Below are 18,728 nucleotides of genomic sequence, written 5' to 3'. Positions count from 1 at the left end.
GATAGAGACAGATCAAAGAACTGAGAAAAACACAAACATGTCGTACGTGGCCTCAGGTGAGCTGAATCGTGGGTCGGCGAGTTCCTCCACGGTTTTTTTATCGATGGTCCACCAGATGTGCTGCTTTTCCTCGTACAGGTGAGGCAGAATCACATGACAGGACAGCGTCACTGTATCTCCTGCAATGCAGAGAAATTCACTGAATCATACCGAAGAAAACACTGCAAAAACAGCAAAAAAAAAAAAGATGATGATGATGCTCACCCAGAGTCACCATGTAGATCTGATCACTCGCGGGATTCAGGATGATGGGAACTTTACTGCCGGCATCAGGAACTACAGGAGAAAGATGTGTGAAAACCTTATGACAAGGTCAAATGAATGAATTCTGCCAAAAAATTTAAATAATAAAAAAGTTAGTTGCAAATTTTTAATCTCACAATTCTGCAAAGAATGCTTCCAATTTTGAGATATGTGAGAAAAAGTCAGAATTGTGATTAAGTCAATTGTGATATAAAGTCAGAATTGCTAGATATATACTCAGAATTGAGAGAAAAAGTCAGAGTTGTGAAATATGAACTCAGAATTGAGAGAAAAATTCAGAATTGTGAGATAAGCCGACCCCACACGTTATCCGCCTGGAACTGCTTCTGTTTACAACAGTGAGCGTAAGCTAGATTAAAGTGATTATTAAGTTTTGAATATAGATATTTTTCTTACAAAAACGCATCGAGTCGCTACAGGAGGCCTTTGTTCGCCCCCCAGAGCCGTGTGAGACACTTTTTTTATGGATGGGCACTTTTTATTTCACTTCTTTTGGACTGAAGCACTGCAACATCTGCTGTCTGCAACGATCGAGCTTAAAAGATCAAAGACAACTTTTAATATAACTCCGACTGGATTCATCTGAAAGAAGAAAGTCATATACACCTAGGATGCCTCGGGGGTGAGTAAAACGCAGCCTAATTTTAATTTTTGGGTGATCTAACCCTTTAATTCAGAAAACAAGATATAAACTCAGAATTGTGAGACATGAATTCAGAATTGTGAGATATAAACTCAGAATTGTGAGATATTAATTCAGAACTGCGAGACATGAATTCAGAAATACAAAACATAAAAATAGAGAAAAAAGAAACTCGCAAAATGGAGAAAAAAGTGAATTCAGAATTGCGAGACATGAATTTAGAATTGGGAGATATAAACTCAGAATTGTGAGCTAATTCAGAATTGTGAGATATGAACTCAGGATTGCGAGATATGAATTCAGAATTATGAGATATTAATTCAGAATTGTGAAGTATGAATTCAGAATTGTGAGGTATGAATTCCGAATTGCAAGACATGAATTCAAAATTGAGATATGAACTCAGAATTGTGTGATATGAACTCAGAATCGCTAGATTTAAGCTCAGAATTATTATATGAATTCAGAATTGTGAGATATGAATTCAGAATCTTTAGTGATAATATGAATTCAGAATTGTGATATAAAAGCTCAGAATTATGATATGAATTAAGAATTGTGAGATATGAATTCAGAATCTTTAGTAAGATATGAATTCAGAATTGTGAGATATGAATTCAGGATCTTTAGTGATATATGAATTCAGAATTGCGAGACATGAATTCAGAATTGTGAGATATAAACTCAGGACTGTGAGCTAATTCAGGATTGTGAGATATGAATTCAGAATTGTGAGATATGAATTCAGAATTGCAATACATGAATTCAGAATGGTAAGCTATGAACTCAGAATTGTGTGATATGAACTCAGAATTGTGAGCCAATTCAGAATTCTGAGATATGAACTCAGGATTGTGAGATATGAACTCTGGATTGTGAGATATGAATTCAAAATTGTGAGATATTAATTCAGAACTGTGAGATATGAATTCAGTATTGTGAGGTATGAATTCAGAATTGCAAGACATGAATTCAGAATTGTGAGATATGAACCCAGAATCGCTATTTATAAGCTCAGAATTATGATATGAATTAAGAATTGTGAGATATGAATTCAGAATCATTTGTGAGATATGAATACTGAATTGTGAGGTATGAATTTAGAATTGCATGACATGAATTCAGAATTGTGAGATATAAACTCAGGACTGTGAGATATGTAGGGATGTAACGATTAACCATAAGCCAGTTGAAAATCAATTCAAATATGTGACGATTCAAATCGGTTGAGATGCCAAACAAATCGTGATACATTTAGGTGTAGGAGTTTATATGAATCTATGTCTGAGGCGAACTTACTGTCTTCAGAAAAGTTTATGCTATTTTTTCTTTTCATCTTGCCTCTGTATAATGCATATTAAAGTTCATAAATGCAGCGCTGCTTTGTTTACAGCGGTAACCAAGGAAACACTTCAAGCTCCACCTGCTGGCAGAGAGTGAATCTGCTCATTCAGCTGCTGTTTCTGTTTCATGTAGATATTTTTTATGTATAGTTTCACAAAATTCTGTTTTTGCTTCAGATCTTTGGAATTATACAAATTAATTTAGATTAAAAACTGCTCATGTAGCATGTATGCAGCATCTTTGTTTGAAACATAATTAACATGCAGTGGTTGCCTCTCATTTTAAATTGAAAGAGCACAGACAAAGCCTTATTTTTTTTATAAGAAGAGATTTATTTGTGTTACTTATTTATTTGATTTGGGGCTTGTTTTAAAATGTAAATTTTGTTATGTTATTTACATTTTACATTATATTTACATTTTGTTATTTAGCAGTTTTATCCAAAGTGACTCACAAATGAGGAAAATAGAAGCAATCAAAACCAACAAAAGAGCAATGATATACAAGTGCTATATTAGTACTGTATATTATTATAATGTTTTATTTCAATTTCACAAATAAACGTGCAGCATTTTGTCCAAGTAATAATAAAAGGACACATTTCATTTATAATTTGTCTAAATTCTCATTTTGTTAAAAAAAAATGAAAACTTTTATCGAATCGAATAGTGAAATCAAAACCTTGAATCAAATCGAATCATGAGTTGAGTGAATCGTTACATCCCTAGAGATATGAATTCAGAACTGTGAGACATGAATTCAGAATTGCAAAAAAAAAAATCAGAATCTTTCACTTCTGAGAAAAAAGTCTGAATTGTGAGATAAAAAGTTGCAATTGGCTTTTTTAGATTTTTATTCTGTGGCAGAAACAAGCTTCCACAGAAATGAGATGAGAGGAGACCAGAAAATCGTACCAACAACAATGACGTTAATGTTGCGTGTGAACTGGAGCATGCGTCCGTTCATCTGATATGAAACCACACACGTGTAGAGGCCTCTGTACACCCCCTTCATACTGTAGATCACCAGATCATCTCCTTCCAGCTCTCGGCCATTTCCAAACAGATGAGAATTGCAAAACTACAGAGAAACAGACATGAACCTGCATGACCTACACTGATCTAGATTCACGCTTCTTAAATCACTTCACACTCTCTAGAAGGGAGATGAAGATGTCAGTCTTTGTAGCATTTTCTGATTTATTTTTTATTTTAGTTTTAGTCCTCTTATTCATTTTTATTTGTCTATTTAGTTTTTATTCCTTTTTATTTCAGTTTTGGTTATTTTAGTATTTAAGTTAATGTTAAAAAAATTATATTTTATTTCAAATAATTAAGGGTTTGGTTGACAGCGATGCTATCGTTAACTAAAACTAAAGATTAAAAACTAAAAACATTTATGTTATCATATTAACTGAAATAAAATATTACAAATTTAGCTTTTTTTGGCTATAAAGGCAACATTTCTAATTTTCACTTAGTTTTAATTAAAGTACTGGAATTTTTAAAAACTAAATAATTTATTAAAACTAAATAGCCATTTAAAAAACTAAACAATAATTAAAAATGAAAAAGGTATGTGTATATATATATATATATATATATATATATATATATATATATATATATATATATATATATATATATATATATATATATATATATATATCATACTAAATTCATGTTATTTTTATTTAGTACTGTCCTGAGTAAGATATTTTAAATATAGTCCACAAGACAAAAAAAAAATACCTTAAATTATTAAATATTATTTACTATTAAAATTATTACTATAAAAATGATTAAAATTAAACTAATTATCAACTATTAAAAAAGGTTCAAACATTCACTGATGTTCCAGAATGAAACACGATGCATTAAGATCCAGGGGGGTGAAAACTTTTGATAAAGAGGTCCAAATTTTTCTTATTTTGTTGAAATAAGTTGTAAAAAAAAATTCCATTTAGTACTGCCCTTCAGAAGCAACAGAAGATGCTTGCATGTTTCCCGGAAGACAAATGAAGTACAATTTACCTTGATCTTCAAAATCAAAAAGTTTTTACCCCTCGGCTCTTAATGCATAGTGTTTCCTTCTGGAGAAAAATTCTGGATTAACGCTTTTAAATGTACCAAAATTGTTTTCTCCACAAGCAACAGCTTTCTGTGTTTTATACGTATTGCACCATGAAAATGCAGTTAAAACACTGTCATTTGACTGAAATGACCTTTAACAAGCTGCACAAGGAATACAGATTTCTAGTTTGATCAGGGCACAATGTATTTGAAGCTGAAGGCACACGTCTGCAGTGCTGCTTTTATTTGCTGCATTTTCAAGGTGAATGATCTCATTCCCACAAGTGCTCATGAAAACTAGTGCCTACTAGTTAACGGCTCTTTTTGCTCTAAAGACCAAACCTTGTACTCTGCAGAATCCCTAAATATATTCTTTCCTCTGCTGAAGCATTTCCTGGTGAGAGAGGAAGTTGTTGCAAGATTTTTAAAACAGCCAAAAGCTTCTAGATTACGAAACAGCTGTGAATTCGCTACTTGGAAGGTGACATTCTTATTTTACAGAGCGATTGATTGGACATCAAAGTCTATACGGCCTTGAAAACATGACATTACCCACATTATTGATCCATTTCCCTAAAACCAAAAAACTAGTCTTTTCAATGTAAGTTAGTTTATTCAAAAGCATGCTGGGAACCAACTCAGCTATTTTCAGTCATACAAGAATTAAATACTAAAATCTCAAAAACCAACTATCTTAACATATTGGAAAACTGCACTAAATATGAAATGTTGTTTCTTACCCTAAAATAGCATTAAAAAAAAAAACAGCTAATGCGCATAATGTTTTCACATAAATGTCAGAAATGGACTTTGCCGACTGATGATTCAACTCTTTTGGAAGGAGGGACTTATTTTACTAGAGTTGCCAAATTTTTTCATTTATTCCAATAGCAGTGGTTCATTTGAACTTTACATAGTTGTGCATTTCAAACATGTCAGTATTTAGTCTTTTAGTACATTAGTGTAAGGCACAAAACCTTAAGTGTCTATTTTTCAAAATTGAGATTTATACATCATCTGAATAAATAAGCTTTCCGTTGATGTATGGTTTGTTAGGATAGGACAATATTTGGCATTTGAGGGGGCCAACAAATCTAAATATTGAGAAAATCGCCTTTAAAGTTGTCCAAATTAAGTTCTTAGCAATGCATATTACTAATCAATAATTAAGTTTTACGGTAGGAGATTTACAAAATATCTTCATGGAACATGATCTTTGCTTAATATCCTAATGATTTTTGGCATTAAAGAAAAATCAATAATTTTGACCTATATAATGTATTTTTGGCTATTGCTACAAATATACTCCAGCGACTTTGTGATCCAGAGCCACATATAGATAATACATCTTTGTTCATATCACTACAGGTCATTTCTTGCACTAAATGACTCTTTAAACAGACAAATTGTCATGCTGATTTGCATTTTTATAGTTTTGCTCACGCACAACCTTTAAACTAAATGATGCTGATTGTTTGAGTTGACGTCCTCTCAGTTCATTAGCTGTGCGACTCTGGAGATTAAGAAATTAATTTGCTTCATAACGGTTGGATGAGTTTTCAGTATCATATTTAATTATGATAGTCTCCAGTGTTTATTCACACACACACGGACTCACGTGGTACCAGCTGACGGAGTGTGTGCTGTTGGGCAGCGTGAGTTTGTTCAGGTCTGGACAGGTGAGGGTTCGTTTGCTGTGGAATGGTATGGTCAGGTTCAGGTGAGGTTGAGCTTTCAGGTCACACTCTCCGTCCTTCTGAACCACCTTCAGCTCCACGCCGATCTTCACACACGAGGAAATGTTGCTGCCGCACACACAAAACATCATCAAATAACCTGCACGACTGGTTACACGTTTATATTTAGATTAATATAATATATATTTATAAATGTGACCCTGGACCACAAAAGCAGTCTTAAGTCGCTGGGGTATATTTGTAGCAATAGCCAAAAATACATTGTATGGGTCAAAATTATAGATTTTTCTTTTATGCCCAACATTATTAGGATATTAAGTAAAGATCATGTTCCATGAAGATATTTTGTAAATTTCCTACAGCAGATATATCAAAACTTAATTTTTGATTAGTAATATGCATTGCTAAGAATTTCATTTGAACAACTTTAAAGATGATTTTCTCAATATTTAGATTTTTTTGCACCCTCAGATTCCAGATTTTCAAATAGTTGATCTCCGCCAAATATTGTCCTCCTAACAAACCATACATCAATGGAACGCTTATTTATTCAGCTTTCAGATGACGTATAAACCTCAGTTTTGAAAAATTGACAATTAAGGTTTTGTGGTCCAGGGTCACATTTATTAAATATATATATATATATATATATATATATATATACAAACCTAACCCTAACTAGATGAAATAACCAGCATTATATATTATATTATATTATTATATTATATAATAATATAATATAACATATAAAATTAAATTATAATAAATTAAAAAAAAAAAAAAAAATATTATATAATAATAATGCTAATAAGGTTACAAGTTTCTATTTACATCCAAATTTTATTTTCCCTATATAATATAATATAATATAATATAATATAATATAATATAATATAATATAATATAATATAATATAATATAATATAATTTTAATACAAACATAAAAATATAATATAATAATTAATAATTAATAATTACCTGCATTAACTGGTTGTATATTTTCATACATCTTTCACGTTATATTATATTATATTATATTATATTATATTATATTATATTATATTATATTATATTATATTATATTACTATATCATATATCATTATGTGCATGATTTGGTTATGTTTATATACATGTTTAAATAAAACATTTAAAATAAATGAATGAATACATGAATAAACAAATAAACCGTATACTTATAAATTTATTTATAAATTTATATTATTTTTATATTCTTTCTTTCTTTTTTCGTTTGTTCGTTCTTTCCTAATATGATGAAATAGCCTGCATGATTTGGTAATGCATTTATATTTAGATAATATTTAATTACATTTATATTATATTATTTTATATAATATAATATATAATATATATATTAAATATACATACATGTAACAATTACATTTTTTATGTAATTTGTAATTTTGACATATATGTGATTTGTATTCGCATATGATAAATAATTCACATATATTACTGTACACCTGCTTTTGAAGCTTACAAGTACAAAATGCCACTAAAAACTGATTTTATGAATACATTACGGGTTACAGGAATGAGTTATCATGATATTCTGGGCATTCACTAACCCATCATACTTCCATAATGTGGTGTACAGTATTTGTGTTCACCCTAAATCAGACTAATCCAGCGTTCTTAAGACTAGTTGTTTAACCATTCAGACACCACACCAGCTGGTCAGTTTTGAATGCATGTGGCTGTGCACATCTCTAGTATGTGTAGTATGCACAGTGTGAGTGTTTACCGGAGCATGCAGATGTAGAGTCCGGCGTCCTGCGCCGAGGCCGGTTGTATCCACAGGTACTCGCGGTCTTTGTGCAGAGTGTGTAGTTTGAGGTTGATGGGCTGCTCCAGCTCGTGTGTGTGTGTGTGTCGGTACCACAGCAGAGACAGACTGCTGTTCTGAATCTGACTGTAGCTGTAGAGCGTGGGATGACAGAAGAGCGGACAGTAGAGATACGCCACCTCCCCCTCATACACCCGCACCGAACCCTCGCTCCACACGCCCCAGTCATGACACTGAATGTCTGAAACACACAAACACCACACAAACTACCTCAGAAACACACCTCCGTAATCTCACAGATTCAGAATTCCCAAAAAGAGAAGGCTAGCAAACAAAAGTCAGAGATCTCAAAGTGAACATTAAACGATCTGAGCTGCTCTGTATTGATTGTATAGTTCTGTACTGTTAATGCATGACAACTATTGACTCAGATATGTCTGTTTTTACTCTTCCCATGGAGTTTTAGGAGAAACAATGTTGATACACTATTAAGATTTTTTTAGTGTTTTTGAAAAAAAAGTCTGTTCTGCTCAACGAGGCTGCATTTATTTGATCAAAAACACGGTAAAAATTGTGAAATAATATTACAGTTTAAAAAGACCTGTTTTTTAAGTGATAATATTTTTTAAATGCAATTTATTCCTGTGATGCAATGTAGAATATACATAAATTTAATGCATCCTTGCTGAATAAAAGTATTAATTTCTTTCTACTTACCCTAAACTTTTTAATTTTTTCTGAAAAATATTGGGCAGCACAACTGTTTTCAACATTGATAATGATCAGAAATGTTTCTTGAGCAGCAAATCATCATATTAGAATGATTTCTGAAGATCATGTGACACTGAAGACTGGAGGAATGATGCTGAAAATTCAGCTGCGCATCACAGAAATAAATTATATTTTAACATTTATTCACACAGAATATATTTGAAACTGTAATACCTTTTTATAATGTTTCAGTTTTTACTGTATTTTTGACCAAATAAAAGCAGCCTTGGTGAGCAGAAGAGGCTTCTTTGAAAACATAAAAAAAAATCATAATTATTACAAAAAAACATAACTTATTACTCCATTACATCACCTGAGCTATGAAAGCGAAACATCTGAGCAATAAATTTTCCTCTGTATGGTCTCAAATGTGACTTTTACACTCAAACCCTTGCACACACACACACATTAATGTGTGCAAATCAATATTAGGTAATTGAGTTATCAAATTTATGACATGAACATGGTGTAAAACATTAAAAAGGCCGACTCAATTACAGCTTAAAACTCACACATCAGCAACTAATGCATCAATATGAAATTAATACCTAGGCACGCTCTTTCTTTCTTTCTCTCTCTCTCTCTTACACACACACTCACCATGCAAAGAGAAATACACTTACAGTATGCAAACGCAGTACAGTATAATAATGAAAGATAAGGTGATTTGTTTAAATGCTGAACCTGCTAAATGTCAAAAAGTCTATTTAAATAAATTACCATCCCAAATCAAACTGACACTGCATAACAAACACTTAAACAAAACTTAGATCAAAATTATAAATGTTACCTTGACAATCAGTGTTATTAATTTTGTTGTGTGCTTTCATCAGTTTTAGTTTGTTATTTCAGTATATCAAGTCAAATTAAATGAAAATGATAAATTCTGCAAAAGGTTTTAAAAATATTTTTATTTCAATAAATATTTATTTTATTTTAAATAACAAAACTTGTTTTTTTGGAGGTTTTAGGTTTAGTTAACTATATTAACTATATTGGCAACTAACTGAAATTGAAGTAATAAAATAACTAAAACTTTTAAATGAAGAAAACAAACAGAGAGTGTTTTCTACCATCTCAGTCTCTGTTTACTGATAATATTTATAGTAAAACTGTGGTTTGTATTTGTATTTATCTTTTTTAAACAGTAATGCCTTAATGTTTTGATGTTTTGTACTGTCTATTAAAATAAAGAAATCAGAAAAAAGGTTGTGATTCGAAGTCCCGAAATGAATCAAATGATTCGCGATACACGATCCGAATGGAGTGCTTCAAAACAGTGAATCTTTTTGCGACGCAAAGGTTTTACTGATTCAGAGATTCTAAAAGCTCAGTTTATCCCATCACTACGTGCTTTTGAATATCATTACAAGCGATGTGGAAACTGAATGATCAAAGTCACGATTTTGAATCAATCTGAGCAGTTTCAATCTAAATTAAAGCTGCAAGCAGCGATGAACGGGCCCTCGCACCCAGGCTCGCCACCACCGGGTGGCTTTTGTAAAACAGCGAACGGCGAGAAATATGCGTTTAATGTGGTAAATATAAGAGGAATATGTCAAAGTCATTTATATGTGCCAATCTTCCTGCTGCCAGCTGGTGGCGCTATAACTATAACTGGATTTTGGCATGTACATTTCTTCAGTCCTTTCCAAATATTTCAAGTTTGGTGAAGATTGGACATTGCATGTTTAAGTTAGTGTAAAACAAGCCATTTCCTGTTGCCAGCAGGTGGCGCTATGATTATAGTGGAATATTGACCTACAGATGTGTTCAGGCCAAGACTCTTTTCGAACATGTGAAGTTTGGGGAAGATCGGACATCTTATGCCTGAGTTACAACAACTTCTATTCCCATGGCGAGACATCAAACTTTGTCACGGCGCCATGGCCACACCCTTTAATGAAACCTCAAGATGTTCACAATTTAACATCGCAAAGGCCTTTAGATTAGATTGACCAAAAAAAATTATAAAATGTCATACAATTTCTAGGAATAGTTTGTTACGGCGTAAATCATGTCACTTCCTGTTGCCAGCAGGTGGCGCTATATTGATATCTGAATATTGGCATGTAGATATATTCAGGTCAGGAGTCTTCTCAAACATGTGAAGTTTGGGGCAGATTGGACATTGTATGTCTGAGTTATAGCAACTTCCTTTCTCATGGCGAAACATCGAAATTTGTAAGGCCACCACAGACACGCCCTTAAACGAAACCTCAAGATCTTCGCAATTTAACATAGCAAAGGCCTTTTAGATTACACTGACAAAGTTTGGTGTTGATCTGAATAAATCTCTAGGAGGAGTTCGTTAAAGTACAACCCCTGAAAATGTCAAAAACGACACAAATTTTTGCAGAGAAAATTCAAAATAACTGACTTCCTGTTAGGATTCGAATTTCGTACCAAGAGACTTTTTTGTAGGTATTGGTGTGTTACATGTGTGTACCGATTTTTGTACATGTGCGTGAAACGTAGCTCGAGGCGCACTCCGTTGAAAATGTATAGGTGGCGCTATCGAGGCATTTTGCCACACCCAATAGAATATTGGCCTTCAGATGTGTTAAGGCCAGGACTCTTATCAAACATGTGAAGTTTGGGCAAGATCGGATGTTTTATGCATGAGTTACAATAACTTTTATTCCCATGGCGAGACATCGAACTTTGTGACCGCGCCATGGACACGCCCTTTAACGAAAACTCAAGATCTTCACAATTTAACATCGCCCAGGCCTTTAGAATAGAGAGACTGAAAAAAAAAGAATTATGTCATAAAATTTCTTGGGGTAGTTTGTTACAGCGTAAAATATGTCACTTCCTGTTGCCAATAGGTGGCGCTATGACTATAACTGAATATGGGCATGTCAATCTGTTCAGGTCAGGAGTCTTATCAAACATGTGAAGTTTGAGGCAGATTGGACATTTTATCTCTGAGTTATAGCAACTTCATTTTTCATGGTGAATCATCGAAATTCGTCAGGCCGCCAGAGACACGCCCTTCAACGAAAACTCTAGATCTTCGCAATTTAACATCGCAAAGGCCTTTAGATTAGGCATACCAAATTTGGTGTTGATCTGAATAAATCTCTAGGAGGAGTTCGTTAAAATACAAGGCATGCAAATGACAAAAATGATGCAAAATTTGCCCATAAAATTAAAAATAACCGACTTCCTGTTGGGTTTCGGATATTGCTCCAAGAGTCTTTTTTGTAGGTACTGATGCTTTACATATGTGTGCCAATTTTCATGCATGTACGTGAAACACAGCTCGAGGGCTGTTGATTTTTTTACGATAGGTGGCGCTGTCGAGCCATTTTGCCACACCCTCTTCTGAAACCTATATCAGACAAATTTTCACCAGGTCTGACGCGTGTGCAAAGTTTCAGGACTTTTCGAGCATGTTTAGGCCCTCAAAAATGCGATTCATTTTGAAGAAGAAGAAGAAGAAGAAGAAGAAGAAGAATAATAATAAATATAGCTGCAAGCAGCGATGGCGGGCTCAAGCCATCAGCGCAAACGCCACCCCGGTGGCATCAGGTAAACTGTGCCCAGCGGGCACATGCATTTACAGTAATCCTCTGGCACTCAGGTTTTAAGGGATACGGCAATTAACGGGTTAATCCGAAGCATCAAGACTTTGAAATCACATACACAGAACAATATTCATTAAGAAAGTGAAATTAAATGATTAATAAACTATTTATTCGAACCCTTGCTATTTTCTATTCTAATAAGAGTCTTGGCTGTGGAACACCTGTAATAGAGTTGGCTAGCTGGATGCAAATAAAGTCATGCCTTTTATTTGTTCCCCTGTTTGCTATTTCACATTCCTGTCACTGAAGCGTTGTGGCCAAAGACACAGAAGGTAACTGAAACAATGTGGTTTAAGTCCAGGTGATCATAAGGGGTCCAAGCACAATGGTTTGTGTAGATGATGCAGTTAAACAATGGACGTGTCTCTTTTCAAGTAAATTATTATACGCACAACATGAAAATAGATAACAAATATAGTGTCCCTTCTTCACTTTTTCAGTAATGCGTGATAACGTGAGAAATATGTTGTCAATACTATTAAAATAAGATAAAAACGTAATGGTATTTCGGAGATGATAGTTTTTGCATAATTACTATATTGGGCTTTATTAAAGTTTATGAAAAAAGAATGAATGTATATGCATTTTTGATTTATTTACATAAATGAAACATTTTCAAGTCTTTGAACAGATCTTGAAGTATTTGCTGTCCTGTGGCGCCATCGAGTGGACAACATTAGCATTGTGCCCTTAATTTTTGAACAACATTATGAAAGGGGCCAATATTTTTTGATTGATTATAAATATTTAATGATTAGTTTACTGATAATATACCCACATTAAAATCGAATTTACTGATTCTGTATCTTATTTCATGCTTAATCATGAGTTTAATTTTCAACTTACATTTTTAAGCAGTGTTGAATGATTACTATGTGAGTTGCTAAATTTGTTTTGTTTTTACAATTATAATACATAAACTATATAATGATGAAAAATACAACAGTTATTGTTTTCATAATATTTACTATTGACAATCGTTATTCTGTATTGTAAAGAAGAAGGTTTTTATGACATCAAAAATGGTCATTACTAAAAATTAAACACTAATTTAATTCATAGTTTTATTTTTCTATAGGTTAAGCACCTTTTCGTAAATACGGCTGTTTCCCAGTTTTATTTTATTTTTTATTTTTTTTGTTTTTTTTTTTTTTTTTTTTTTTTTTTTTTTTAGGATTTACATTTAAAAAAATGAGCCTACTTCAAACATTTTAAGCAGCTTGAACAAAACCTGTTAATATTTATTATAGACCACTGTAACTGTCTATTATCTAAAAAAAACAAATTTATTATGAAAAATAAAAGTGTGTACACCAGTTAAACTGGACGATAAAGAAATTGCTAACAATAGTTTAATAGAGCATGTTTTAGGTTTATAGGTGTTTAGATGCAGAAATTTAATTTAATTAAATATAGATTAATTCTTGTTAGAGCAAAAAAATAAATAAAAAAATAAATAAATAATAATAATAAATACATGAATACATACAAAAAAAAAAAGCAGCCAAGACGAATGATTTTCTGTTTTTATAGATTAAAATTAAAGACAGAAAGCAGCTGGTAAATGAAGTCACTTTAATATTCAAATCCAGTATCATGATACACTTCAGATTTATTTCTCAACTGTTTATGTTCACGTGACTGTTTTCGTTTATATTCGCCAAGCTATTATGTATTTTGAAATAACCTTGTTCTTGATTTGTTCGTTCTTGCCATAATCAGCGTCCTCTGGAGCTCGAGAGATCGATGTTATTCTGACCTTAGACAGTCTCGCGCTGTCAAATAGTCTTTCAATTTTCACAATCAAACAGCTCACAAATACCTGAATTTAGCTCTTGTTGTGTTCTAATGGGTGGATTGTGTGCATTCGCGGTAATATTTAATTTTAAAAAGCTCTTAAAACTATAAAAATGCTTTTATTGTGAGCTCGTGAGACTGCACGCGCTGATGCAGCGGTGATTTCTCTCTGGTCTTTCTCACTGTTCTGGCCAGACATCAATTATTAATGAGATCTGAGTCGGTAATAATAACATATGTTGGTTCAGCTTGTCAGTGTGAATTAAATGTGTATTTATTTGTCCGTTCTCGCCGAAAAAAAAAAACCATCACCGTGTTCTGGAGCGCAGAGCAATCGATGTGATGTTCAGCCCTTAGACAAAGAAAATCTCACAAGCACTCATAAACACTCATTTTCATCTCTATAATATGTTCTTCTAATTTTTTTTTTGTTAATTCGCCGCTGTGTTTTAATGTAAAAGGCTGTAGTTTCTGTATGTACACTTTTTTTCCCCCTTCAAGTGTTCAGACGTCTCGCGCTGTCAGACAGGCTGCAGCAAATATTTCATTTTAACATGTTAACAGCTCACAAACATCTGAATTTAGCTCTTGGTGTGTTCTAATTGGCGGATTGTGTGCAATCGCCGTAATATTTTATTTTTAAAAGGTCTTAAACAAGAATAAACTCGTTTGTTGTGAGCTCGTTGAGACTGCACGCGCTGTTCGGAGCGGTGACATATCTCTCGTCTATCTCTCTGTTCTCTGTCGCCAGACATCAATTATTAATAAGCCCTGACCCGCTAATAATAAGATATGTTGGTTTAGCTTGTCAGTGTGAATTAAATTGATTTATTTAGTTGTATTTTTAACCGATTTAAAAGTGAAACTAAGCAGAGACTCCTCCCTCTCAGTCCCGGGAATTGCTCCTGTAGAGGCGCATTTTCTCTCAGACAATGAAAGTCTCAGCACACATACACTCCTCACACAGAGCCAAAAATCCATATTCAAATCAAAATAGCCGACTTCCTGTTGGTCGTAGCTAATGACTGTAAATTAGAAAGTTGTCCGTCTTAATAAGAACAATATATGAACCGAGTTTGGTGTCTGTAGCTAAAACTAAGCCCCCCACTTTTGACAAAAGGTGGCGCTATAGAGTGCCTCCTCCACGCCCTTTTATGACCTTTTGCCAGTGTCAAGCTATCATTAATACTGATATGTGTTCTGAGTTTCATGAAATTCTAAGCATGTTATCTGCCTCAAAATCAGAATATATTATACAGAAAAATATTCCAGTTTGATATGTTGCCATGGCAACACTATATTAGATATCAATATCCCCTCAACAGTTTTACATGGGCCGTGTTTTGTCATTATTCTGATGAAGTTTGAAGCAAATTGAGTAAAAATAAGATGCTGAATTCAAAGCATTTTGAAAATGACACACTTCCTGCTGCCAGTTGGTGGCGCTATAATTTTGTATCCTAATAGTCACATATATGCAATCGGCATCATACAACGAACAAATTGATGAAGTTTAATTAAAATCAGGAAATGTATGTGGATGTTATTAGACACTTCCTGTTTCTCATTTCTCGCCATAATTTCAACGCCTCGCCACAAGCAAACCATTCGAGATATCAAAAATCCCCTGGCAATTTTGCATCCCCAATGTCTTGAGATCATGTTGACCAAGTTTGGTGGCAATCGGGCAAAAAACCTATGACAAGTATATCAAATTCCATAGCATGCACTTTTTACATAGCTCTAAATAGCTGACTTCCTGTTGGGCGGAGCCTATGACATGCAATACGAAAGATGTTCGGCACAATGAGATCTATATGTGTACTGAGTTTCATATGAATACGTGCAAGTATGTTTGAACTATACATCAACATTTCTGACTGTGTTCCAGGGGGCGCCGTAGAGCCCCTGTGCCACGCCCGGGTCTCAGCCTCTGCAGCCTCCTAATGGCCACAGATTCTAAGGTGTGTGCAAATTTTCAAGAGTTTTTGAGCATGTTAAGGGCCCCAAAAGCCCCCACAACTTTGACGAAAAATAAGAAGACTACTAAACCCTAAATAGCCAACTTCCTGTTGGGCGGAGCCTATGACATGCAGTACGAAAGTTGTTTGGCTTGATGAGATCTATATGTGTACCGAGTTTCATACGTCTACGTGCAAGTATGTATGATATATGGCCCTCCATATTCCAGGGGGCGCTGTAGAGCCCCTGTGCCACGCCCGTGTATCAGTCTCTGCCCGGCCCTAATGGCCGCAGGTTCCAATGTGTGTGCCAATTTTCAAGAGTTTTTTCGAGTATGTTAAGGGCCCCAAAAGCCCCCGAGACGTTGGAAAAAAAATAAAAATAATAATAATAATAATAATAATAATAATAAAAATCCTAATAAAAAATAGGGCTCTCGCCCTCCAAAAAAGAATAATAAAAAATAAAGGAAAACAATAGGGCTCTCGCCCTCCAGGCTTGAGCCCTAATAATAATTAAAGCTGCAAGCAGCGATGAACGGGCCCTCGCACCCGGGCTCACCACCACCGGGTGGCTTTTGTAAAACAGTGAACGGCGAGAAATATGCGTTTAATGTGGTAAATATAAGAGGAATTATGTCAAAGTCATTTATATGTGCCAATCTTCCTGCTGCCAGCTGGTGGCGCTATGACTATAACTGGATTTTGTCATTTAGATTTCTTCAGTCCAGCACTTTTATCAAGCATATGAAATTTAGTGCAGATTGAACATGGAATGTTTGAGTTAGTATAAAGCATGTTGTGTCCTATTGCCAACAGGTGGCGCTATGATTATAACTGAACATTGGCCTTTAGATATCTTCAGGCCATGACTTTTATCAAATATCTGAAGTTTGGTGCAGATTGGACATTGCATGTTTAAGTTAGTGTAAAAACAAGCCATTTCTTGTTGCCAGCAGGTGGCGCTATGATTAAAGTGAAATAATGACCTTCAGATGTGTTCAGGCCAAGACTCTTTTTGAACATGTGAAGTTTGGGGAAGATCGGACATCTTATGCCTGAGTTACAACAACTTCTATTCCCATGGCGAGACATCGAACTTTGTCACGGCGCCATGGCCACACCCTTTAATGAAACCTCAAGATGTTCACAATTTAACATCGCAAAGGCCTTTAGATTAGACTGACCAAAAAAAATTATAAAATGTCATAAAATTTCTAGGAGTAGTTTGTTACGGCGTAAAACATGTCACTTCCTGTTGCCAGCAGGGTGGCGCTATAGCGATATCTGAATATTGGCATGTAGATATATTCAGGTCAGGAGTCTTCTCAAACATGTGAAGTTTGGGGCAGATTGGACATTGTATGTCTGAGTTATAGCAACTTCCTTTCTCATGGCGAAACATCGAAATTTGTAAGGCCGCCACAGACACGCCCTTAAACGAAACCTCAAGATCTTCGCAATTTAACATCGCAAAGGCCTTTAGATTACACTGACAAAGTTTGGTGTTGATCTGAATAAATCTCTAGGAGGAGTTCGTTAAAGTACAACCCCTGAAAATGGCAAAAACGACACAAATTTTGCAGAGATAATTCAAAATAACTGACTTCCTGTTGGGATTCGAATTTCGTACCAAGAGACTTTTTTGTAGGTATTGGTGTGTTACATGTGTGTACCGATTTTTGTACATGTACGTGAAACGTAGCTCGAGGCGCACTCCGTTGAAAATGTATAGGTGGCGCTATCGAGGCATTTTGCCACACCCAATGGAATATTGGCCATCAGATGTGTTCAGGCCAGGACTCTTATCAAACATGTGAAGTTTGGGCAAGATCGGACATTTTATGCCTGAGTTACAATAACTTTTATTCCCATGGCGAGACATCGAACTTTGTGACGGCGCCATGGACACACCCTTTAACGAAAACTCAAGATCTTCACAATCTAACATCGCACAGGCCTTTAGAATAGAGTGACTAAAAAAAAAAAATTATTTAATAAAATTTCTCAGGGTAGTTTGTTACAGCGTAAAATATGTCACTTCCTGTTGCCAGTAGGTGGCGCTATGACTATAACTGAATATGGGCATATCAATCTGTTCAGGTCAGGAGTCTTATCAAACATGTGAAGTTTGTGGCAGATTGGACATTGTATGTCTGAGTTATAGCAACTTCATTTTTCATGGCGAATCATCGAAATTCGTCAGGCCGCCACGGACACGCCCTTCAACGAAAACTCAAGATCTTCGCAATTTAACATCGCAAAGGCCTTTAGATTAGGCATACCAAATTTGGTGTTGATCTGAATAAATCTCTAGGAGGAGTTCGTTAAAATACAAGGCATGCAAATGACAAAAAATATGCAAAATTTGCTCATAAAATTAAAAATAACCGACTTCCTGTTGGGTTTCGGATATTGCTCCAAGAGTCTTTTTTGTAGGTACTGATGCTTTACATATGTGTGCCAATTTTCGTGCATGTACGTGAAACACAGCTCGAGGGCTGTTGATTTTTTTACGATAGGTGGCGCTGTCGAGCCATTTTGCCACACCCTCTTCTGAAACCTATATCAGACGTAAATTTTCACCAGGTCTGACGCGTGTGCAAAGTTTCAGGACTTTTCGAGCATATTTAGGCTCTCAAAAATGCGATTCATTTTGGAGAAAAAAAGAAGAAGAAGAAGAAGAAGAAGAATAATAATAACCCGGGCTACCCGGGCTCA

The 18,728-nt window shown here is 34.4% G+C and overlaps 1 protein-coding gene across 1 annotated transcript in view; it reads right to left on the bottom strand.

Moving 5' to 3' along the window:
• Positions 1-18,728, bottom strand: part of LOC109078443 (interleukin-1 receptor accessory protein-like) — a 51,520-nt gene that overhangs the window by 7,278 nt on the left and 25,514 nt on the right. The window contains exons 5-9 of the mRNA XM_042740108.1: positions 7,844-8,126; positions 6,002-6,188; positions 3,226-3,391; positions 265-336; positions 47-179 (exon numbers count right to left, since the gene is read on the bottom strand). Coding sequence (XP_042596042.1) covers positions 47-179; positions 265-336; positions 3,226-3,391; positions 6,002-6,188; positions 7,844-8,126 — 841 coding nt within the window. The remainder of the gene's footprint in view (positions 1-46; positions 180-264; positions 337-3,225; positions 3,392-6,001; positions 6,189-7,843; positions 8,127-18,728) is intronic.

The sequence above is a fragment of the Cyprinus carpio genome, chromosome B15 (assembly GCF_018340385.1).
Source record: "Cyprinus carpio isolate SPL01 chromosome B15, ASM1834038v1, whole genome shotgun sequence".
Lineage (NCBI taxonomy): Eukaryota > Metazoa > Chordata > Actinopteri > Cypriniformes > Cyprinidae > Cyprinus > Cyprinus carpio.
The sequence above is the reverse complement of the archived record's forward strand: the minus strand, read 5'-3'. Positions and strand labels throughout refer to the sequence as shown.